The following is a 25,408-nucleotide window of genomic DNA, read 5'->3' on the forward strand; positions in this document are numbered from 1 at the left end:
CAACTCTGGCTGAACTCCAGGACTGACAAAAGTAGCCAAGAGAATTTTCTCCTTTTAAAGAAATCTTATTTAAAGAAACTTATCAGTAGTTAAGGAAGAGGATCACAATTAATTGTAGGTGAATGCTTAAAATGAAGGATTTTTTTAAAGTAGCATGTAATTATTAAAGTAAAACCCAGCCACGAAAACAAATGCAAGCAGTTTTACATCCTATAGCAAAATAGGGAAAACGCAAAAAAAAAAAAAAAAATTTTTTTTAAGTATGTGGCCTAATTGTTTCTCTCATATTGATGTATCTCTGTGGCATAATTTTGAGAGTTTTGGAGTGTGCTGTTCTCTAGCTGGTTATGACATCATGGGTTCTAAAGAGAGAGCAGCAGTTGCAAAGAGGCTAACCTAGCGCTTCCACAAGCAGCGTGCAGGTTTTTGTTACCAATTATAAGGCAGTCAATCAAAGTCTAGGGAAATCAAATGTAATTTTCTTACAAGTGACGTGGAATCCTTATTGACCTCTCTGTTCAATCGCAATACTTCACTTCCATACATGCCACCTTCTGTTTCAAAAGCTGGACTGCCTGCCAATAATTAACTAGCTGCCATCAGGAAAGAACCACCGTCTTCATTTCACATGGCTGACTTGTATCCTGATACAACAGGAATAATGGTCAAGGTGTTGGAATACTCATAATAAATGGCTTCTGCAGCTACTGAATGTTTCTGTTTAACCCGGAAATCGTTCTATTTATGCATCTGTATGTGACAAGTGACGCAATCCCTAAGTAATTAGAGGTACCATGTTGATTTTCTTCACTAAATAACAAGGACACCACCTGCTTTCATGCGACAGCACAGACGAACCCAAGGCACTTGCCGAGCTGCCTTACTCTCTCGGAAGCTCTAATGTCACTTCTTCAGAGAGGCTGTCTTGGACGAGCTTTATGTCATCGGCCCTGACCCTTTTCACAAACCCAGTGTCATGCATGCTCCTCTCTAGGACATTGTGCTGCTGTATTTAATTGATACTGTTATCACTTCTGAAATTACCTTCTTAAAGTTACTCCCTATGGCCTGACTGTGTGAAGTGTAGGTTTCATGACAGCAGTCTGATGGAACCTTCCATGTGCTCCCTACAGTTTCCCTGCAGCCTCGAACAGCGCCTAGACATAAGAACCCCCAAGTAATGGTGAAAGTTACAAAAGAAACTTAAACTTGTAACTTCCTTCACCTCTGCGATAAAATGATAAAAGTGGTAAAGGATGATTCCAACTAGTTCCTAGTGGAAGTTGTGATCAAGACTCCTTATGATGCTGGATAGAGTGTCATTAGTAGATGCCCAAAATAAAACAGATAGTCTAGGCTTGCTTTTCTTTGTTTTACAGTTAAGAAAGACAACATATAGAAAGATTAAGATTTGCTCATGAGGCAAGTCAGTCAACCAACACAGGATTAAAAGTTTGGTGGTCTGACGTTTAGTCTATAACCTCTTTTACAATCATCCATCTCTGAAGCTTTAAAAAGTATGAGGTTTTCTAGAAAAAAAAAAAAAAAAGAAGCAGCCGGGGAATGAGAAATGAGGCAAGCCATTTTGATATGTAGCATAGTGGGGAATTCTTACTAACCACTGGATATATTTTTTTCAGTTTTCCTTATTCTCTTTACAGAAGGAGAGGGAAGGAGAGGAAGGATAATGGAAAGGAAACTGGGAGAAGTGGAGGGAGTGTAGGAAGGAAAGGAGGAAATGAAGACTCACCCCTCCAGAGGGGCCTGGCCGGTCCAGTCTAGAACTCAAAGACATCAGGAAAGCAAAGAACAGCATTTTGGTGAAGATCTGGAGAAGTTCAGACTCAGATACTGAGCAGGAGGCAGAGAGAGAAAAGTTGCTGGAGTGGAGACTAGGAGTTTCAACTCCCTCGAACTCCCCTAACAGGTAGAAAGGAAAAGTATCCATTCAGTAAACTTGAATGGAAATAATACAAGAATAAATTTACTACAAAGACTCTTCCCATTTATTTGATCTATTAACTTCAGCAACCTTTTAAAAATAGTTAATAAACACTTTAAGTTCTTTGAGATATCATCCTTAATACAAAAGTTTAAAATATCCTTATACAAAACTGAATTTTCTAAAAGGTTATGAAACTAACTCAGTTATCTTGTAGGATGCTCATATTGTGAGCATTCTAATTCAAAGGAGGTAGCATCCTTTTTTTTTTTTTTTTTTTTTTTTGACAGACAGAGATCACAAGTAGGCAAAGAGGCAGGCACAGAGAGAGAGGAGGAAGCAGGCTCCCCGCTGAGCAGAGAGCCGGTCGCGGGGCTCGATACCAGGACTCTGAGATCATGACCTGAGCCAAAGGCAGAGGCTTTAACCCACTGAGCCCCCAGGCGCCCCCCAAGCATATCTATTAATCTATATGGTTATACAGCACCGCAGCTATTCAGTCACCCGAGCAAGACACGTGTCAAAACATTTTAAAGTGCCTGCACCTTAAAAGGGACCAAAGACAAACGCAAGCGTCTATTAACACACATTTAGCAGTAGAATATTCTCTCTTCAAAAGCAACAAAATGAAATGCTTATGAGACAATATTTTAATGTTTTAAAATATTATTTTAGACGCATCAGAGAGCGTTTCAAATTAAATTAGTGTGCCTTTCAAGACAATACAGAGCTCTTTCCGTTGCCTTTTTTGCCCATCCCCCCAACTTCCTCCTCAATGACCACTAGGGGTCAGTATGAAGACATAGTTCCCTTCACGGTTCACAGGGAAACCGGAGCTCTGGAAACATTTTACTGGTGAAAAACCCTTAGGCAACAAAGACAGTAACTGTATAGCTTTGGTTATATATATATATATATATATATATACAGCCGAAACATCAAGTCTATAACATGAGTTTGCATTTTTCACAAGACTGAATTTTAATTTTGTAAATCACAGTGGATTAGTTCTACAGTGGATGTTTCTTTAATAGCAAAGTATTCAAAGTAACGAGATGGTTTACTCTAAGTGTATCTGTGTGCTTTGGCCAAGAAGCATGTTCTAAAGGCAGGTGGGTGGCTTAGTTGGTTAAGCATCTGCCTTTGGCTCAGGCCATGATTCTGGAGTCTCAGGATTGAGTCCTGCATCAGGATCCCTGCTCAGTGAGGAGTCTGCTTCTCCCTCTGACTCTCTGCCCTCTTGTTCTCACTCTCTCTCAAATAAATAAAATCTCAAAAAATAAAAAAAATTTAAAAAAGAAGTATGCTCTAGAACAGATAGTAGAATTTATTTTCAAAGAGTGAGAAAACACCACTCTAGCCATCTCAGAGCTGTACATCCCATCTCTCCTATAGAGGAACAGAGCTGGAAGTGAAGCTTGTGGTGTTTTGCCAACTTTAGGGGAGACTTTCTTTCTCCTTCAAAGTGACTGTCCTCATTCAGTGCACATTAGCCTTGAGAGCACAATATAACCGATTCTAAGATATAGCATTAGTCTATATACTTAAGTTTACAAATCAAAAGAAATATTTGTAAAAATAAATATACAAATATATTACTTTCCACCAACTCTATTTAATGGGGTGAGAATGGGAGAAAAAAAAAAGCTTTGAAAAGTGCTTTCTATACATACTAGGGTGATTTAACATTCCAAGAAATGACTTAGAGTCAGGCTTTCCCCTGACCATGCCCAGTGACTGACGGGGAGTTGGGTCATGGTGAGTGGATGAAGTTCTGCCTTTTCTGGAAGGGCTGTATAAAGTTCTGTATGTGGCATACCTTCCAAATGGTTTCTCTACACCTTACATGGTTTCCTTAGGCATGGTGCGTCAGGAATAATTCTACCATTCCGTCAATGCTTTATTTCTAAATTAGTGAAGAGAAATATTAATACTGATAATACAAAATGACAGGTTATCCATAGATAATAAAGAACATTCAAAAGTTCCCGAAGTACTCAAATACACATCCATATAATTTGGGGACATTTTGTCTCTTTCTGGAATCCCTTTGAGGTGTACTCCTTACTCATCTCCTCATTTCCTTTGCTGTGGTCCTCACCGTAGGTCACACAAAAGCAGATGGGTCCTTACAGAAGAGCTTTGTCTCTAGAGGCCCCATGGTTGCTCAGTCAGTTAAGTGACCTGAGCCCTGAGCTCAGGTTATGATCCTGGGGTCCTGGGATCGAGCCCCGCTTTGGGCTCCCTGCTTACCAGAGATCCTGCTTCTCCTTCTCTCCACTTGCTTGTGTTCTCTCTTGTTATCTCTTTCTCTCAAGTAAATGAATAAAATCTTTAAAAAGAGAAGGAGGAGGAGGTAGAGGAGGAGGAAGAGAAGGAGGAAGAGGAGGGGAGGTGGGGGAGAGGTGGGCTCTGTCTCTCATATTGTGGAGGCCTGCAGTGGCCCAGCCATCAATCAACTTTCTGTTTAAGTAACCACTATATGCACTGTCATTTAGAATTAACTTACTTAAGTCACTGTTGTGGAAAGCCAAGAAGGGGTATAAGAAATCAAAAAATAAAGAAATGGAGATAAGAAGGTCTCTCAGCCTGAGTGAAATCGCTCAGTTCTTCGTGGAGAGAACATGGAAGTAAGGAGTATGAAAAAGCGGGAGTTAATATGATCTATGAATAAACAACAGAGAGTGGATTATGTATTTTCTACAGCAAAACCACAATTTGTACTTACTTATCTATGGGTATTCATTGTATTACTACTTTTTATGTTTCCATTTTATTCATTGTCTTATTTCCTAAAATAACTATATCTTTTGAGATCTAGTCACCAACCCTACTATTTTCTAATCTTTTCATAGTTTACTAATAGCCAAAATTTACTGAGTGTTGGCAAGGAAAACGAAAAACATCGAACTCTTTTTATTCTTAGGATAACTCAAAAACTAATTCTGATCAGGTCCAACAGATGGCAGTGATGTTATAAATTAACAGTTTAAAATACTCTTGTAATATGTAGAGTCTGCCCCCCAGAAGAATGTCAACCAACAATAATTCTCTAGATATCTGCATAAATAATGTACAGCTTTGATATGAATAACTGGATAGAAGAGTACAAGGTAAATATCACATGAAATTTTGCTGAAATGGTATTTCCTACATCAAAAATCAACAACTTTATCCTTTCCAGAAAGTATTATAAATTGAGAATTGTCAGAAAGATTAGCAGTGAACCAAGAAAGGATAACAGTGTCCAGAGTAACTAAATGGGTTACATTTTTTAAAAAGATTTATTTATTTTGAGAGAGAGAGAGAGAGAGAGAGAGAGTGCATGTATGTGAGCCAGGGGTTGGGGGGCTGGTGAGGAGGAGCAGGGGGAAAGGGAGAGAATCTTCAAGGATGCTCCCTGCTGAGAGCAGAGACTGACTCAGGGTTTGATCTCAAGACCCTGAGATCATGACCTGAGCTGAAACTCAGATGCTTAATTGATGGAGTCACCCAGCCACCCCAATGGGTTACATTTTTATATAAAAATTCATTATTGCTCTCTGGTTTCTATTTTCACCTACTTCTTCCTATGGGCTTGTCTCAGCCTTTTTGCTTTTTATTTATTCACTTAAAAAATAATTTTACTTTTTCTTTTCCCCTATCACTTTAAGTGAATCTGGCTGTTCTTGTCCTTTTTTTCCTACACCTCCAAACTATTGTTTTTATTTGTGTTCATGGCCTTTGTGTTTTTATCCACTTTAAGAGATTTTTACCCCGAAGATAATAAAGAATGAAAAGTATGACTAGGAAACTCTTAGAGGTGAGTTTCCACTGTTGCTTTTGTGATTCAAATTATGTAAAAATGAGCACGTAAAATGATCACTTTCTTTTGGAGGTTATGAGCATTGGTTGATGTCAGAACTGTTTTTTCACTGTCCTGTTGCTTTCCATTATATTTATGGTAAGTCCACTTCCCCCAAATGCCTACTCTGCAATGGGCACTATTCTAGATGCTTGAGAAGTATCCGTGAATTAAACAGACAAAGGCACTTCCTTCATGGGTGCTGGTCAGAGAAGGGTTGGGGACGGAAAATAAATAACAAACATAATGAGTGAGTCGCATAGTGTATTAGAAAATCATAAGTGCTACGGAAAAGGGGCAGCAGGGAAGGAGGTTTGAAAAAAAGTGTGTCTGGGTACAACTGTAAACACTGTGGTCATGGTGGCTCTTTAAGAAGGTGACATTTGAGCAGACTTGAAGGAGGAGAGAGCCATGGGCATTCTGGGGCCAAGAATATTCCTTGCACTGAGACCAGTCCATCCATAAGGCCTGGCGCAAAATACTCCTGGAAGTTGTACGTAATTCCAGAAAAGTTTTTATGACCTACTTCACCTTTCATTATTTTACTCCCCAATACTGGCTTATTTGTGAGCAAAGGGATTTGTGTCTATTAGATTATTATTGTTTTTTAAGTACAGTCTCAATTGTCTATATAACTCAAATACCTGGAAACTTCATATATTCAGAATATACATGAGAACTATCAGAAAGAAAGAAAGAAAAGGAAAGAAGGGAGGGAAGGAGGGAAAAAGGAAGAAATGGTCACTGAGGACCAAAACACCACTTAGAGAAGAGGTCTCAGGTCCTTACTTGTGGCTTTTATATAAAATTTGATAAAGCTCAGTTACCTGGTATCCGAGGTTTTAACTGACTGAAAGGAAGGATTTGAGGAGAATTTTGGCAGGATCAGTCCTGCCAATCAGATCTACAGACAGTAGTGAAAATTCATACTGACAGGCTGCCAATGAGGAGTCAACAAAACGCATCAACACCCAAAAGGCAATACCACCAGAAGGCCACACTCGGAGTGAGGCAAGCATCTACCCCCGCTACAGGGCCTGACACCACCACCTTGGGGCACACGATGGCCATCAACTCAAAATGGCAACCATAACCCTCCCCCGCAAAAGTCTAAAAACAGTATGATCCGTTTCAAAAGTTGGAGGGAAGGATTTCAGATTTTAATTCAAATGCATTATGAATTTTTTTAAAAAGTTGTGATTATAAAGAATTTTCAAATATATGGAAAACTTGAGCATCTAGGAATCCTCATTCACAGAGAATATACCAATGAGGCAAAATCTTTTGGCACCAATAAATTTAATTATTTATAATTAAAGTAGAAAGGGGTATGGATGATGTGGCTATTTGTTGGTCATTGCTAGCAAAATTACTCATCGTCTTACCATTCTCTAGCATATGGGTGTTTTCTTTCTTAAGAAAGCAAGATGAGTGAAAATCTGACTACAGGTATTTTAGATTATAAATTTGTATAAAATTCTATTTTTAGACTGTGAAAATATTTTATTTTTTAAAAGCATTTATCAATTTTACAAAAAGAGTCACCACAAAGTATATTTTTCTTTCCTCTGGTTGATTTTTTTTTCCTTTAACTTAGAAAATTTTTATTTACCCACAACTTTCCAGGCAAAAATCCGTTGTTACATTAAGGAAATTATATCAGCATTACATGTAATCATAACACACCAGAGAAAACTCAATTCATGAAATGGGCCTCCAACTCCAGAAGTTACCCTGGCTTTAAGAATTATAGGCACATAGAGATATGAATGTTAGAGAAGGGTTGTCTTTTAACAAACAAAATTAGTATTCACAGTGCTTAACTGCAATTTTTCTTTTTAATTAGGCTAGCAATTATCAGGTATCTAAACAGCTATGCAGTACACCTGGAAGCCATTAGCTCTGGTTTTTTGCCTTCTTTTATCACTTAGGTGTGGCAGAAAAGCAACATTCTTTCCATCCCTTAGTCCTACCACCCCAGCAGCAGAGCCATGACTCAGCCCACCAACCTCTCACCAACCTCTATCCCACAGCTAGGAAAGATGATCTAGGGAAGGCCCTGCTTCTAAAATGTGATGCTAGAAATACTTACCAATGCTGAGTTTAAATTAATATATTTTTAAAGATGATCTGAGTAGAAAATGCTTCTTATTAACAAAAATCAATCATGGTTGCTGTCTCTTCTGTTGTGGTTCTAATTACTACTCTAAGAGGTTTGCTAGAAAGATAGACAATATGGCTTATTTGTTTTCATTCCTTTTGGTGGACTATAGAATCTTTGTCAGCTCTAGTCTTTAACATTTGACACAAACATGTCAAATCTTACTCCATTTCCTTCTCAGAAACATTTATTTTCAATATCTTTTAGCCCAGCAAGTCCAAAGTAAAAACTATGTAGGCCTCAAAAGATATCCATAAAACCACTTTCATTCATGTCCCAAGTCCCAGACCAAACACAAATTGAAAAACAAAAAAATCAGAATGGACCATATATAATAGGTTAAAGAAATAACTGCAATTGGAAATTTATAAAAATAAAAATAAATTACAAAAATAAAGAGGGGTGTGGCATCATTTAGTGTTAACTGAACTTTCTGTGTTGACAAAATGGAACTAGAGTCAGATGACACAATTCTGTGAAACAGATGATTAAATTGCAGGAGAAAAACTGGGGGCAGCCTCTTTTGGAAGCTACTTAACATCCTAATTTTCTCTGATTTTATATAAAACTGTGAGATGATAGAAGCCAGGCAAACTTATATCAAATTGCAATGTCTGTATACTCTGGGGGCCTACTAAAGTATTTTAGATACTATATAATCTAAATGTACCTAAGACAGAAGTGTTTTAATGTCACTGATAAGACTTCTGCACCAGCACATTGATACTGGAACAATCACTAAATATGTTATTTTCAAATTGCCACTTACTATGACTCAGTATTCTAGAAATTCGTGTGGTTCACGTAGATGATTATGAGCCTGAATTTCGGAAATTACCATGTCAATGATTATAGCTATTTAAGGAGAACAATTTTATTCTGATGCTTATACATTTTGGCTGTATTTTAATCAGGCATTGTTAGATTTTTTAGTCATTGAATAAGGCCTTGTAAAACATTTGTGTGGGAGGAGAGAAAGGGAAAGAAAGTGTAAGAAATAGATTAAGTATATGAGGGAGGTGGAGGATGATTTATTTCAAATTTAGAAAGAGTGATTTTAGCCAAAATATCACGAAGGAAAAATATACAAAAGTTAATAACTTGCGTATTGTGAAGGTGGGTTTTATGTGTCAACCTGACTGGGCTAAACAACATGCAGGTAGTTGGTAAAACATTGTTTTTGAGTGTGTCTGTGCAGGTCTTTATGGAAGAGGTTAGCATTTGAATCAGTACACAGAGTAAAGGTTGCTCTGGCCAAAGTGGGTGGGCCTCACCTAATCCATTGAGGGTCCAAATAGAACAAGAGAAATGGAAAGGTCTCTGCCTAAGCTGAGACATTCATCTTTTCCTGCCCTGGGACACTGACTCCCCTGGCTCTCAGGCCTTCAGACTCTGACTACATTATACCACCATCTTTCCTGGTTCCAAGGTTTGCAGATGGCAGATCATGAAACTTCTTGGCCTTTAGAATCACATAAGCCAATTCCTATAATAAACCTCCTCGTCTATGTATATTATGTCCTATCGGTTATGTTTCCCTAGAGAATCCTGACTAATAAACATACCAAATGTGATATAGGGAGGGTAAATAATTATTTATGAAAATTGTCTTCAAGAAATTCTCACTCTTTTAGGGGCGCCTGGGTGGCTCAATGGGTTAAGCCTCTGCCTTGGGCTCAGGTCATGATCTCAGGGTCCTGTGATCGAGCCCCGTACTGAGCTCTGCTCAGTGGGGAGCCTGCTACCCTCCTCTCTTCTCTCTGCCTGCCTACTTGTGATCTCTCTATCAAATAAAGGAACAAAATCTTTAAGAAGAAAAAAAAATAAATTTTCAGGGGTGCCTGGGTGGCTCAGTGGGTTGGGCCACTGCCTTCGGCTCAGGTCATGACCTCAGGGTCCTGGGATCGAGTCCCGCATCGGGGTCTCTGCTCAGCAGGGAGCCTGCTTCCCTTCCTCTCTCTGCCTGCCTCTCTGCCTGCTTGTGATCTCTCTCTGTCAAATAAATAAATAAAATCTTAATAAATAAATAAATAAATAAATTTTCACTCTTTTATAAGGTGGACTACTGCAGAGAAAAGAACATAGATTCTGGAGGCCAGGAGACCTGGGTTTAATTTCCAGATCAGCTATTTTAATAAATTTGTATACCCAGGAAAACTAGGTAAATTGCAGAGCCTCGGTTTTCTCATTTGTTAACAGATTATCTTGATAATTAAAATTTGTAATAAATATAGATCATGTACCACAGTGCTTGGCATGCAGCGGACATTCCTTTCCAATCTTTCCTCATAGTATTTACCCATAATATGTTGTTTCGGACTGACTTTCTAAAATGTTTCTACATTTGCCTAATGTTCATGTCATTTTAAAACAGATCTTTTAAATTTTTTCTAGCTTTATCAAAGGTTTATATAGCATTGTCTTTAATATTTCCAGCACTATCCAGTTCTGTTTGTTCTGGAATCTTCCACAAGAGAGGGTTCCTGAGGAATAATCCAAGATAGAACAGCTGACAGAATATGTACAATGGCTTGAAAGCCAAAATATTACAATCAGAACATACTGGACTGTTGGATGTCCCCAGAAGAGGCGGTATGGAGTTGTGTGGTACTCACTTTGCATTTGCCGTGTGTGGTGTGGTACTCACTTTGCATTTGCCGTGTTGCACGTGGTCAGATTAGCCATGGCAAGGGCCGCGGCTTCCCTCACTTCTTCATTGTCACTCCTGAGCGACTGAATTAACTGTGGAATCCCTGCAGAAGCAGAAAGGGAAGACGTGAGTCTATAAACATCCAAAAAAACAACAGTTTGGTGGCCTAAAAATGTTCAAAATGGGTCTGTCTGGTTTGCTTACCCTGATTATTGAAAAAGTCTTTGCTGCCTGAATTCTCACACATCACCGAAATAGCCTGGGAGGCAGCAATTTTCGTTCCGTCATTTTCAGAACCCAAAAGGGCTACAAGGCATTTCTCGACCTCTTGTTCGTGAAAGAGTTTTCTATTTTCGGCTTGCATAAACCAAAAGGAAAAAAAAAATTCAGAATGTTGCTGCAAAAACCATGCAAGCGTAACTACTTCTTCATCGAAAATATGACAAGAGTTCAAACTATTTCTTAGCTTCAGTCACAAAGACTCTAAACTAAACAAAATATACACCTGCTTAACCTTTAGAACACAGTGATTATGCAAAATGACTTATGGTTATTGGAATTTTTTTCTGTTCCCTAATATGATATCAATAACACAGCAAAGAAAATTCTAGGACTTCCTGGGTGGCGCAGTCAATTAATCCTCCAACTCTTGGTTTTAGCTCAGGTCATGATCTCAGGGTTGTGAGATCGAGCCCCATATCAGGTTGTGTGCTCAACACAGAGTCAGCTTGAGAATCTCTCTCCCTCTGTTCCTCCTGCTCATGGTTTCTCCCTCTCTCTCTCTCTCTAAAATAAATAAACAAATCTTAAAAAAAAAAAAATAGGAAAATTCCATAAAAATAAAAAGGCAAGTTTCAGATTTAGAGAGAACTTATTTAACGTCATTCATGTGCCTGGCATGATGCTGTCTTCACACTAAGGACAAAGCCCTGTTTATTCGATCTTCATTTTAAATACAAAACTCAGTATTTGAAGGGTGCCTAAGGTGTACAAACTGGCATGCTACATGCTTGAGAGAAAAAGAGAGAAGAGGAGAAAGTAAAAACGAGTAATAGAGTATGATTCCAAGACTCAAGGATTTATAATCCTCTATCAAAACCTCATAATCATTTTTATCTCATTACAATACGTACTGTTGTAGCAAAAATGAAATATTTAATTGCTAAATTACAATCAATATAATCTAAACACACATTAGTATGTTTTTCTTTATTTGAAAACAAATAAAATTATGACTCTAAGTACATAGCATGATATTTACCCCATTATAGAACACTAAATGAAAAACCAAAGTATTTTTAATGTTCTTTTTTCCCTAATGTTTTTCTCCGGACTTTGTTTCATTTTTTAAATAAATGACAACCTCATTATTATACTAAGCAAACATTACATTAAACTAAATTAGAACATTAAAACTTAATTTTTTGGTCTGTGTTCTATAGTTAATTCTAAATAAGTTACTATTTATTAAAGACATGTACTCAAAAAAAGGTATATTAAACCAAACTCAATTTTAATGCCGTAAGAGGTGCCAGAGACTAGTTTGAAAAGCAACAGCTTACAAATAATTTTTTGCTCATTTATTCACAGTTCCTTCAAAATATTTTGTCATAGGGTTGATTCTCCATTAACCGACTTTCATAAACTCAGTTTACTTGGTTAAAACAGAAGAATGTGTGATACATGTCTTAGGATGTTGATATACATCGGAGAATACTATTCTGTTAAAATAAAAATCTCTGTAAAAACAGCTGATACTAATTTAGGTCATACATAACATCTGCATGTGGAAGTAATTCATTATGTACATATACTGTAATTAACTTGTTTTTCCAGGAATATTCTCAGAAGTTATCGAAACTGGTTTTCCACTTTAAAGTTAATATATGATTTCTATCTTCTTCCAACAATAAATTTTTAAAATTGCCCCCTTCACAGAAACAGAGTCACATTCGGATGCCACCATTTTTGCAAACATTTTTGGCCCTTGTTCGTCTGATACACCGCAATCTGGGCGTAACAGGCATCAGCTAAATTACTAACACTTCCAGTCATTTGTCTTAAACCAATTACAAACCATGTCCAGTAATCCTATCATTTTAATCCCTTGCTCCTTTCGTTTAAAATTAGAATTCAATCAGGTCAGAACTGATTCATAAAAATGTTGTGATTAATAGTTAAATCTCAACTATGTGGCTTCTGCAATGTTTTAACATATATGTAGTCCTGATTAGTAATCCCTGAATAAACAAGATCTGAAAGTTTTCTAGAGTCTCTGACCTAAATTGTTTAGATTTATAATTAAGACTTCCCTGAATTTAAAGCTCTAAATCAACTTTACTAAACAGAACAGTCTGAGAGTAAATTTCTACGAGGGAAATCAGCCAAACAAATTAATTTGTAAAGACTAACTTTGAAGTATGCTGTTGTTGCATTCAAAAAACAGTATATATGCAATTATTGGAAAGATTTTTCAAAATAGTCTAAATACCGCAGGCAATTAGTTTCTCAGCCCTGCTGGGAGTGTTCTCGAAATCCAGCTGTGTTCACCAAACCTCAAAAGTGCTGACTGCAGTGTGGCTATAATAGATTTAAAAGATGAATTAATGTATTAACCAAGCACCTTCATTGAATTGCTACGCCAAGAAGTAAAGTATTTATGTTTTAATTATAGAGATAATAAAGATGGGAAGGTAATTATGTGACTAATAGAGTAATGTGCTTTAAAAATAACATTTGTGCAGTATCACTAAAATAAAAAGCACGAGGTTTTGTAACTGGAAATAAATTTCACGTGATGATGCTTTCTTCACCCATTCTCAGAAGCTGCTGTTGTGCCACCTTTGCTCCTGCTGAGATGTTAATGCCAGTTCATAAACCTCATGGCAACGTGGTAATTAACACCTTCCCCCTCCTGGTGCCAGGTCAAAGACATACTGAGCTGGGCTTTCTATGGTGAGGACCCGTGTTAAAAAGTATTCAACAAACAAAACTTCAAGGTTGTGCGTTAATGTGTTTGTGTATTTCAACTGTGTTTCTGACATGCAATGACAATGCATTACCTAACCTAAAAACATGTTTGATGATAATGGAAAGTAAAAAAAAAAAAAATGTTATAAAAGAATACTGATGGTTACATTATTCTTAACAACAGGAAAAAGAGCAATGTTTGTTAAAACCTGCTTATGAATGGAGTTTTCTAACTGTGCAAATAGCTCCTCTCATTTGGTAGGCTGTCTTTTAATCTTGCTGATGGTTTCCTTCGCTGCGCAGAAGCTTTCTATTTTGATGTAGTCCCAATAGTTTATTTTTGCTTTTGTTTCCCTTGCCTCAGGAGACATATCTAGAAAAATGTTGCTACGGCTGATGTCAGAGAAATTACTGCCTGTGCTCTCTTCTAGGATTTTCTAACTGTGGAAAATTATTTTGAAACTTCACAATTATTTATCTTCAATACAGAAATACTAGGGGGTAATTTTGTTAATCCTTGTTAAGTTTTTAGAGTTTATCATTGTTACTAATTAATATAAAAGAAAGTATGCTAGATCAGGCTAGGTCTGGTAGAGAGAAGTCAAGGCAGGCAACAGTTATAAAAAGGGGTAGATAAGAAATATAGGTAGTGTTTGACCAAAAAAAAAAAAAAAAAAGGCACAGAATAGAATGGAAGCAGGGAAGAGGAGGTGGTTATTGTTGATCTGGCCATGTAAACAGCATAAGGATGTAAATAAACAGAAGAAGAGAATAATTAGCTAAATGACACGTCTGTAAGATTTAGGAGTTGGGAAGTCAATGTCAAATTCTACAAGGACTGTTTTGGCAGAGTGGTAGAAGAAGAAATCACATGCTTAAGGTTAAGGGATGGAGATAAGATATTGCTAATCTGTGGGGACATCACCATCTGTTGTTTGTTCCCTTAACTCTAAATATACTTTGGAAAGGGGTCCCTTCATTCGTCTCTTTATTTAAACCATCTGGAGTTTACAGACCTGGTTTTTGCCAAGACCATATTTGGGTGATGAAGTGGCAATCTTAGTATCAAATTAGAATTTAAAGCTAAAAATCAGTTAAGTGAGATTTAAAAAAAAATCAATAGTGGATATAAAATAACACTAAATAAAGCAAAGTCAGTTAAAATAAAATTATAAGAGAAAATCAACAGAAATAACATAGTGAGAAACTTCTAACATACCACTCTTCCTCTGTGATATCAAAGAATAGATAAAAATAAAGAGGACAAAAACTGTACAATGTAATTTATAAAGTTGAACTAAAAGGTAAATATCAAACTCTACATTCCACTGGAAATACATCTTTTTTCTATTCAACAAATATTTGTCCGCTTATTTTATTCATTGTTTACCTTTACCTTCTAGAATAATTCCTTGCATATAGCATGCATAGAATAAATATTTGTTAGGTAGTAAGAAAAGAGCATACCTTTTCAAGATTTCATAGAAGACCTATATACACTGATTATTTCCTAGACCTCAGTGAAAATGCATTATTATTTCCAAGGCAAAATTTACATTTTTTAACTACAAATTTAAAAAATTATTAGACTTTAAAATGGAAGCCTTTGAATTCTGGGTTCAAAATGGGGATCTGGGGTTCACTGTAGGGGTTTTCCTCAAAGTGTTGGCTCAGTTTGCTGACATGGTCAAAAGGCTGATTAAAACACTTGCTTCATAAAACTGAAACTGAAAATAATCATAAGATAACCAAATCTTTATATTACATAAAATCATGGTGCATATTTTTAAAATGCTGTTTATAATACATATCACCTCACTTGAGAGAGACATGGTGAACAAGAGAAAGTCCAGAAAAAGTAAGAGGATGATTACAGGATAGCCTACAGACATGATATATAGGGAAAGACTAAGTAAAATATAGATTCTTCAGTCTGGAAAAATGGTGGCTAAAGGGAACATGAAAAAATCACAAATGACATCGATGTAATAAATACAGATTTAGTCATTTGATTCTAAAATAAAGAGTGAGGAGACACAATTTGGACCTGGAATATAGTCATTTTAGAACTAACATAAGGAAGTAGATTCATAAAACATAAAGTGCCAGATGGGATTTAAAGACTCTCTGTTGAGTTTCCTTGTATTACAAATAAAGAATGGATTTCAACAAATGGTGCTAGGGAACTGGATTCCCACTCGCAAAAGAGTGAAGCTGGATCCTTACCTTATACCATATGTAAAAACCACTCAAATGGATCAAAGACCTAAACATTAGAGATAAAACAATAAAATTCTAAGAAGAAAGCAGGGGAAAATTTTCCTGACATCAGATTTATTAATCATTTTTTGGATATAACACCAAAAAGTACAAGAAACAAAAAATAAATTGGATTACATCAGAATTAGAAACCGTGCATCAAAGGACACAATCAGCGGAGTGAAAAGGCAACCCATGGAATGGGAGAGAATATTCACACATCATCCATCTGATAAGGAGTTACTATCCAGAATATATAAAGCACTCCTACAACTCAATAAAACAACAACAAAAAACAAAACAAAACAAAAAACACAACCTGGTGAAAAAAATGGACAAAGGATTTAAACAGGTATTTTTTCCAAAGAAACAAATGGCCAATAAGCACATGGAAAAAACACTCAACAACACAATCATTAGAGAAATACAAACCAAAACGCAATGAAATACCACCTCATAGGCATTAGCATGGCTACTAACTAGCTAACTAACTAACTGAATAAATAAATAAATAATTAGCAAGTATTGGTGAGAATGTAGAGAAATTGGAACTCTTGTGTCCTGCTGATGGGAATGTGAAATGGTGCAGTTGTTATAGAAAAGAGCACATCAGCTCCTCAACAGATTTAACAGATTAATTATGATCCAACAATTCCAGTCATGAGTATACCCCAAAGAACCAAAAACAGGGACTTGAAAAGCTATTTGTGTATAATAACAGCATTATTCACAGTAGCCAAAAAGTGGAAGCAACCCAAGTGTCCATTAACAGACAAATAGATCGGGTGCCTGGGTGGCTCAGTCAGTTAAGCGTCTGCCTTCAGCTCAGGTCATGATCCCAGGGTCCTGGGATTGAGTTCTGCATCGTGCTCCCCACTCAGCGGAAAGCCTGCTTCTCCCTCTCCCTCTGCTTGCCCCTCTGCCTACTTGTGCTCTCTGTCTCTCTGTCAAATAAATAGATAATAAAAAATATTTTAAAAAAATAGACAAATAGATCAACAAAATGTGATATTTACATCCAATGGAACACTAGCCAGGCTTAAGAAGGAAGGAAATTCTGATGTATGCTAGAATATGGATGAACCTGAGGATAAGTCATGCAAAGTGAAATAAGCCAATCACAAAAGGACAAATATTGTATGGTTCCACTTACATAAGCACTTAAAATAGTCAAAATCATAGAGACAGCAAGGATGGTAGTTATCAGGGACTGCAAGAAGGAAGAAGTGGGGAGTTCGCTGTTCCATAGGTACAGGCTGTCTCTTTGGCAAGATGTTCTGGAGACGGATGTTGGTGATGGCAGCACCAAAATGTGAATGGACTTCATGCCACTGAGCTTAAAATTGATTAAGACAATAAACTTAATATTAAGTTTATTGTCTTAATATTAAGTTTATATAAATAAATAAACTTAATATTATAAATAAACTTAATATTATGGGTATTTCGCATATTATGTGTATTTTGCCAATTTATTTATTTATTTATTTATTTTAAAGTTTATTTCTTTATAATCTCTACACCAAACATGGGGCTCCAACTCATGACCCTGGGATCAAGAGTCGCAATGCTCCACTAACTGAGCCAGCCAGGCACCCCTCTTACAACCAATTTTAAAAGAAGAATAAAATTCATTTCCTTTCTTTTCATCAAAAAATCATTTCTATGAATGGCACCATCTGCTTCTAGCCATCCCAGCCAGAAACCTGGTCTTATTCTTGACATTGCTTTCTTCCTCCTCCCACCCAGGTAGTCAATCAACAAACACTTATGGACCCTCCCAGTGTGCCAAGCACTGTGCTGGTGGTCCTCCTTGCAAATGTCTGTTTCAGGATACTCTCATCTTCCACCTCGATAACCACAGAAATCCCCTTCCTGGTCTTTTTTGGGTCTGGTCCTGCATACTTCTAACCTCTCCTCCACCTTGCAGCAAGAGGGTGCTTTCTTTAAAAAGTGACTATCTGTAATGGTCCCTCAGCTCTCTAAGCCACTCAGTGGCTCTTTGTTGTAGGCAAAATAAGGTCCAAAGTCCTTAACTTGGCCTCTATCACCCATTAGCATCGGGCTTCTCTTTCTACAGCCTTCACTTTTAGTTTTCTACTGTATTCTATTCACTGAAAACTTTCAGTTCTGGAATTTACTATGCTCAGTCTCTCCTCTGGCCTTTATACACCGTTCTTTCCCTTTAGAGCGCTGGTGATCCTTCCCCATCTCACCATGACCCTCTTTGCCCAGACAATTTCTATTATTTACTTTAGGTCCTAGCTTGTAAATCACATATGTCAGGAAGATCTATCTGATCCAAGCTGACAATTAGTTACCCTGCCCCCCCAATCCTGTTCTTCCATCATCAAGCCCATTTAACACTACAGTGTGATCACCTGTTTCCTTGCCTATTCTGGGTTTATTGACACAGAGTGGGGGCTCAATAAATCATTAATAAATAGGTCCAGAGAGGCTGTGATTCCCTCATAGTCACAACCTAAGGTCATCGCAGTGCCAGTAGTGGGACTAGCAGAACAACTGGACCACCAGGGACTCTCCATCCAGTGCTCTTCCCAATGCTACATCACACGATGAGTAATAAATTCATGAAACTCACTATTCCAAGAGGGGCTGTGACCATCTTGAAATAAGAGAAATTGTAAAAATTTTTGGTCTAATATTGTCCATGGCTTTTGGTCTCAAATAGCTAAGAAGTCCTGAGAAAGTTAGAAAACAGAACTGATCAGGATTGATAAGGTCTAAACTCTATTTGACAGAATACTGAATCAAGCAACTTATGCCAGTATTAAAAACTTTAATTTCACAGCCTGTCTAGATTTGCCAAGTCCCCTCTATGTTAACTATGCACTGGATGGTGAAACTCGGCTTACTGCAATAAAATTCTGCCTTCAAGAAATCAGTATGGATTGAGAAGGAAATGTTTCCCATAATATACACATAGACAAATATACAGATGTGAGTATATATGTTTAGAATATAAATCACTTAAACTAGTCAGAACTGTCATCATTTATAAGAAGAGTGATGTGGAAGGGGGAAAATAAAATCACTTCTTTTATTAAATAAAAGACTCCAAATATACATAAATTAAAACTATAATTTCATCTTCAGTACTTGTGATATAATTTATCCCTCATATTTTACAGATTTATGTCAATATAGCTTGCCACTGAAATGAAAATTGTATTATGTATATAGTATGAGCATATTATTTTTCTCAGCTATATCACATGGCACTGCTTGTCTCCAGCTGACGTTGAAATTACTATATAGATACCATTCCAAATGTGGATATACTGAAACAATGTTTTAGGATCACAAACAATGCACAGATTCTGTAGAATTTCAAAATCAAGAGAAATAAAGACTTAAAAACAATTTAGGAATGAATTGCCTAATAAAAAAAAGACTCACAATTAAATCAAAGAGTTTATTATATCCCTGACAAAGCAATCTCTCCTTTTACATCAGGATGAATTTTGCTGCCAGATAATAAATATGGCACCTATTCTCAAATGACCATTTAGAAGAAGACACAAAAAGATGGAAGAGCATTCCATGCTCATGGAATGGAAGAATAAACATTGTTAAAATGTCTATACTGCCTAGAGTCATCTATACTTTCAATGCCATCCTGATCAAAATTCCACCGGCATTTTTCAAAGAGCTGAAACAAACAATCCTAAAATTTATATGGAACCAGAAGAGACCCCAAATTGCTAAGGAAATGTTGAAAAAGAAAAACAAAACTGGGGGCATCATGTTGCCTGATTTCAAGCTTTACTACAAAGCTGTGATCACCAAGATAGCATGGTATCGGCACAAAAACAGACACATAGCCCGGTGAAACAGAGTAGAGCCCAGATAATGGACTCTCAACTCTACGGTCAAATAATCTTCGACAAAGCAGGAAAAAATATACAGTGGAAAAAAGACAGTCTTTTAAATAAATGGTGATGGGAAAATTGGACAGCTATGTGAAGAGGAATAAAATTCGACCATTCTCTTACACCTTACACAGAGATAAACTCGAAATGGATAAAAGACCTCAACGTGAGGCAGGAATCTATCAAAATCCTAGAGGAGAACATAGGCAGTAACCTCTTTGACATTGGCCACAGCAACTTCTTTCAAGACATGTCTCCAGAGGCAAGGAAACAAAAGCGAAAATGAACTTTAGGGACTTCATCAAGATCAAAAGCTGCTGCACAGCAAAGGAAACAAAGAGGCAACCCATGGAATGGGAGAAGATATTCGCAAAAGACACTACAAACAAAGGGCTGATATCCAAGATCTATAAAAAACTCCTCAAACTCAACACACACAAATCAGATCATCATGTCAAAAAATGGGCAGAAGACATGAACAGACACCTCTCCAAAGAAGACATAAAAATGGCTAACAGACACATGAAAAAATAACATTATTTTTAATGTTCATCATCATTAGCCATCAGGGAAATTCAAATCAAAACCACATTGAGATACCACCTTACACCAGTTAGAATGGCCAAAATTAACAAGACAGTAAACTACCAAGTGTTGGAGAGGATGTGGAGAAAGGGGAGCCCTCTTACACTGTTGGTGGGAATGCAAGTTGGTGCAGCCACTTTGGAAAACAGTGTGGAGATTCCTTAAGAAATTAAAAATAGAGCTTCCCTATGACCCTGCCATTGCACTACTGGGTATTTACCCCAAAGTACAGATATAATGAAAAGAAGGGCCACCTATACCCCAATGTTCATAGCAGCAATGACCACTGTCACTAAACTGTGGAAAGAACCAAGATGCCCTTCAACAGACGAATGGATAAAGAAGATATGGTCCATATATACAATGAAGTATTATGCCTCCATTAGAAAAGATGAATACCCAGCTTTTATATCAACATGGATGGGACTGGAGGAGGTTATGCTGAATGAAATAAGTCAAGCAGAGAGAGTCAATTATCATATGGTTTCACTTACTTGTGGAGCATAAGGAATAACATGGAGGACTTTGGGAGAAGGAGAGGAGAAGTGAGTTGGGGGAAACTGGAAGGGGAGATGAACCATGAGAGACATGGACTCTGAGAAACAAACTGAGGGTTTTGGAGGGGAGGGGGTGGGGGGATGGGTGAGCCTGGTGGTGGGTATTATGGAGGGCATGTATTGCATGGAGCACTCGGTGTGGTGCATAAACAATGAATTTTGGAACACTGGAAAAATATAAAATACAATAAAATTTAAAAAAATAAAAGCAGACAAATACTCTAGTGCTTAATTCTAATCTAAATCAAGAATAAAAGAGGAAATATGTGTGCTTAGTTTATATAAAATGAGACATACGATCATAAGCCGCTTTAGTTATTGCTTTTGCTGCGTTCTTCTGAATGTCAGGAATTGTAGAGTTTTCTGCAAATGACAGGAGCTTCTTAAGACCCCCCGTCTGCTGAATCAGCACCAAAGTATCCATATCTTCAAGGCAATTTGCAATCACGGAAAGTGCTTCTATATGAAGGTCATTCACTTCCTAAAAATAAAAGCAAACGTAACTTTAGAAAACTGTACTAAAAGAGATGGATACTTCCTAAATTTTACTGTTAAGGCAAAGGTCAGTCAAAACATAATGCTGTTAACTTTGTTGTGACAGATGCCCAAGGAAATAGTTTTGTTTATGATCATGACATTGCTCTTCCTCACAGTTTGCCCATCTCTTCTTGTTTCCCCTCCCCCGGAGAAAAAAGATAATTACTGGACATTTCCAGTAATGGCAGCCAAGTGAAGCTGCTCATACAACCTCCTACCAACACCACCTTTAAAATCTGAAGATAATATTCTTTTTTTTTTTAAGATTTTATTTATGTATTTGACAGACAGAGATCACAAGTAGACAGAGAGGCAGGCAGAGAGAGAGAGGAGGAAGCAGGCTTCCCGCTGAGCAGAGAGCCCCATGCAGGACTTGATCGCAGGACCCTGAGATCATGACCTGAGCTGAAGGCAGAGGCTTAACCCACTGATCCAGCCAGGCTCCCCTGAAGATAATATTCTTTGAAAAAGCAGACAGAAGCTGAAGGAAAGTATATTCCTTAAAATCTCCTACTAGTAGAGGAAGTATTATAAGTTTGTGGCCTTCTTGCCTGACGAATCTCCCAAATCCCCATCGCTGTGGAAAACTGCAGCCTTCCCTGAACAGCAAGACGTTTAAAGTGGGAATCCTTAGAGTGAGAGGAACACAGGAAGGATGCTCATGGAATTCCCCGTCTTACCATGATCCCCACCATCCTGAAGCAGCTGGCTTGACAGAATGGCCTTCTGAAGACTTAGTTACAATGTCAGCAAAGTGGCAGTACTTTGCAGGGGCTGGGCAAGGTTCTCCACGAGGTTATGTTCTGAATCAGCGTCCGACATGAGGTGCCCTTCTCCCATAGCCAGTGATGGTGGGTCCAGGAATCAAGGGGTGGAAATGGGTGTGGCCCCAGTCATGATTACCCCCAGGGACCCACGAGCAACATTTTTGTTTCCTGTCTCCCAGACCTTAGGCTCTGCTGGCCCAGAGGTCTTAGTTCCAAAGAGGAGAATGCTTCCACCAAGAGACACAACAATGATTCCACTGAACTGGAAGTTAAAAACTGCCACCCAGCCACTTTGGCCTCCCCATGCCTCTAAAGCAGGCAAAGGAGGGAGTTACAATGCTGCTGGGGTGACTGATCCCATTTACCAAGGGGATGTTGGACTGTTACTCCACAGTAGAGGTAAGAAGGCTGTATCTAGAATATAGGAAGTCCTCAGGGTGGTGTCTCTTAGTATTACCACGTGTTGTGATTAAGGTCAATGGAAAACTGTAACTATGCAATCCAGGCAGGACTACTAATGGCCCAGACCCTCAGGAATGAAGATATGGATCACCCGACCAGGTAAAGAACCGCATCCAGCTAAAGTGCTTGCTGAGGGCAAAGGGATCATGGAATGTGTATTGGAGGAAAGTAGTTAAAAATACTAACTACCACCATGTGGCCACCTATAGACAAAAGGGTTGCAATTGCCATGAGTATTTTTTCCTTATTTTGTTATAAATCAGTGTGTATGTGTGTATGTGTGTATGTATGAAATATCTTTGTTTTTCTCCCCCTCTCTTATCCCCTTAGGTAACATAAGATGTACTAACTTTAAAAAATTAGCACTAGTTTTACATCACAGTATTTACATTATAGGATATCAAGGAGAAGAGTAAACATCATTGCATCCTGTTCTGGAAAAAGGGTTAGTATGTTTTGGTTGTACACAGGATAGTTACATCATGCCAGGCAGAAGTAGGACCCTGCTATTGCCTTTACCTGGAGATTGAGTATGATTTAAGGAGATGGGTATGGGTGCCAAATTTATAAGGGATGGACTTATGATGATTATTAACTTGGGTAGGCCATGGTATCCAAATATTTGGTCAAATGTTATTCTAGATGTTTCTGTGAAAGTATTTCTTTAGATGAAAATAATATTTAAGTCAGTAGACTGAGTAAAGCAGATTACTCTCCACAATGAGGAGTAAACAACTCTTCTTACTTTACCTTAGAGAAAACTATGGCCAATAAAGCTCAAAAGACTAATTCTAGGTACTTCAGGAAATCATAAAGAAGGTCCTAAACAAGAATTTTAAAATCTTAAATTTCTAAACCAGAAGACTAAAAAAATTATTTTATAATGGCTTTTATCATTAATCTGATTTAATCATGTGATAAACAATGTAGCAATAAGCATATTAGTCCATTGTACTTAGTACTATGCTTAAATATATTAAAATTTCATTTTTAAAAATTCTACAGTTCATATTTTATAACAACATTTAGAAGAGATACATTTCCTTGTAGAGAGTTGAATGAAAGTTACAAATACCTTAGTTTCTAGGATTTTAATAAGGTGGTCCATTCCTTGATTATCCCTTAGCATCACCCGTGCCTCCTTATCATTTGTGATAACACCTAAGGTTTTGAGAGCCAACAATTGAATAATTGGATATTCTGACTTCAAGAGATCTAATATAGGGGGGACTGCATTTAGTTCTTGAACTGTAGCTCGACACTGAAAATCCTGCCATGAAATACAAATGATCAAATAAGTAACTTTGAAAGCAAAATACAGTCAATCTCAAGAATGGAAAACTCTATCTTCTAACGAAGGACATTCTAGGTTTCCCATCTTTATTCCAGATTCCCTTCCAAAATAACTCCCCCCAAATATAAGCAAACCCTCAACCAGCAACACCTAAATATTCATTTTAACTCTGCAGCCATTGTCGATGACAGGAAGATGCGATCTATGACTTCTGCAGTATCTATTGTTTCTTTATTATCCAGCAAATTTCTTTTATTACAAATAGCACTACAATAAAATCTGTGCATAATCAAATTCTTTTCACACACTGTACCCTATTTCAAATTGTATTTGATAAAATGAAATGATGGCATCAATTCCTTATTATCTTTATTCAAATGGAATGCTTGTGAAATGTATACATGCACATAGTGCTGTTGGCAGGCCCTGTGCACACAGATTTTTATCAGGTTTAGTTCAGACACATGACCTTTATTTGAGACGTTTACAATATCAAGGGGTCATTAGAGTCTAGATGAGTTGCTCTGCAGTTTGTCTATAATTTTGTGTATGTGAGTGGTGGGGACAGGGCTAGTTGGGGTCAGCAATGGAGAAAAGTCATGAAGAGCCCCCAAACTCTGACTGCTAAATCATGACACTTAAAATCAAAACATCACAAATGTAAAATAGTATTAAAGGTGGAAAAACCCTACTAACTAACAGCTTAGGTTTCTCTATCCATTCTTCAACGAATGCTTCCTACAAATATAAAAATCGTGGGTAACTATTTGTTATAGGTTGAATTATGTCCCTCCCAAGCTATAAGTTGGAAGTCCTAACTCTCAGAATGTGCCCTTATTTGGAAACAGGGTCATTGCAGATGTCATTAGTTAAGATAAGGTCATAGTGGAGTAGGGTAGGTACTTAATGGTGTCCTCCTAAGAGTGTGTCTTTCAAAGGAGGAGGAGAGATTGCAGTGATGCAGTTGTAAACCAAGGAAATTAATATACTGTTATTAACTAGTATATTTCTGTTCTAAGGAATAGTGAAGGTAAGCTTTTCATTTGTGTTTGATAAAAAGAAAAAATACAGGGAAATCAAAGCTATGAGGAGTCTTGAGATAAAAGACACTAATACATTGACAGGATTATTTAGGCCTGTGGGATGAGAGAAGGAAAACAGCTGAGCTTCCTTCAGCATGTGTCCCTCAGGAAGAGCAAAGGTAAAGCCAGTGAGTGCCCAGCCCTGTGGCAATGACTTCTAAGGCCAGGAATGTAGGTCTGCTTTGCTGTCTTTGGGCGTGAGCTCATCGCCTCTCCATGAAATGGAGGCCTCATTTTCACTTCACTATCTCTTCCTTTTATACTCCACTGCTGGCTACTTAAGATGGTGTTTTTGTATCTTCAGTTGATCCAAAGCTTATCAAGGGTGTATGGGAATTGTTCAGGAACCTGAGCAGGGAAAGAAGCAGAGAAGGGTATCCAAAGTGTCAGGAAGGGGACCTGTTG

At 37.5% G+C, this 25,408-nt stretch overlaps 1 protein-coding gene across 2 annotated transcripts in view; it reads right to left on the reverse strand.

The window, feature by feature from the left end:
* ARMC3 (armadillo repeat containing 3) overlaps positions 1-25,408 on the reverse strand; it is a 91,322-nt gene that overhangs the window by 37,193 nt on the left and 28,721 nt on the right. For both annotated transcript variants that reach the window (XM_032880826.1, XM_032880825.1), the window contains 4 exons: positions 23,703-23,897; positions 21,159-21,342; positions 10,802-10,954; positions 10,595-10,700 (listed from right to left, as the gene is read on the reverse strand). In XM_032880826.1, the coding sequence (XP_032736717.1) occupies positions 10,595-10,700; positions 10,802-10,954; positions 21,159-21,342; positions 23,703-23,897 (638 nt within the window). The remainder of the gene's footprint in view (positions 1-10,594; positions 10,701-10,801; positions 10,955-21,158; positions 21,343-23,702; positions 23,898-25,408) is intronic.

This window comes from Lontra canadensis, unplaced genomic scaffold, assembly GCF_010015895.1.
Source record: "Lontra canadensis isolate GAN:19392208 unplaced genomic scaffold, GSC_riverotter_1.0 scaffold72, whole genome shotgun sequence".
NCBI lineage: Eukaryota > Metazoa > Chordata > Mammalia > Carnivora > Mustelidae > Lontra > Lontra canadensis.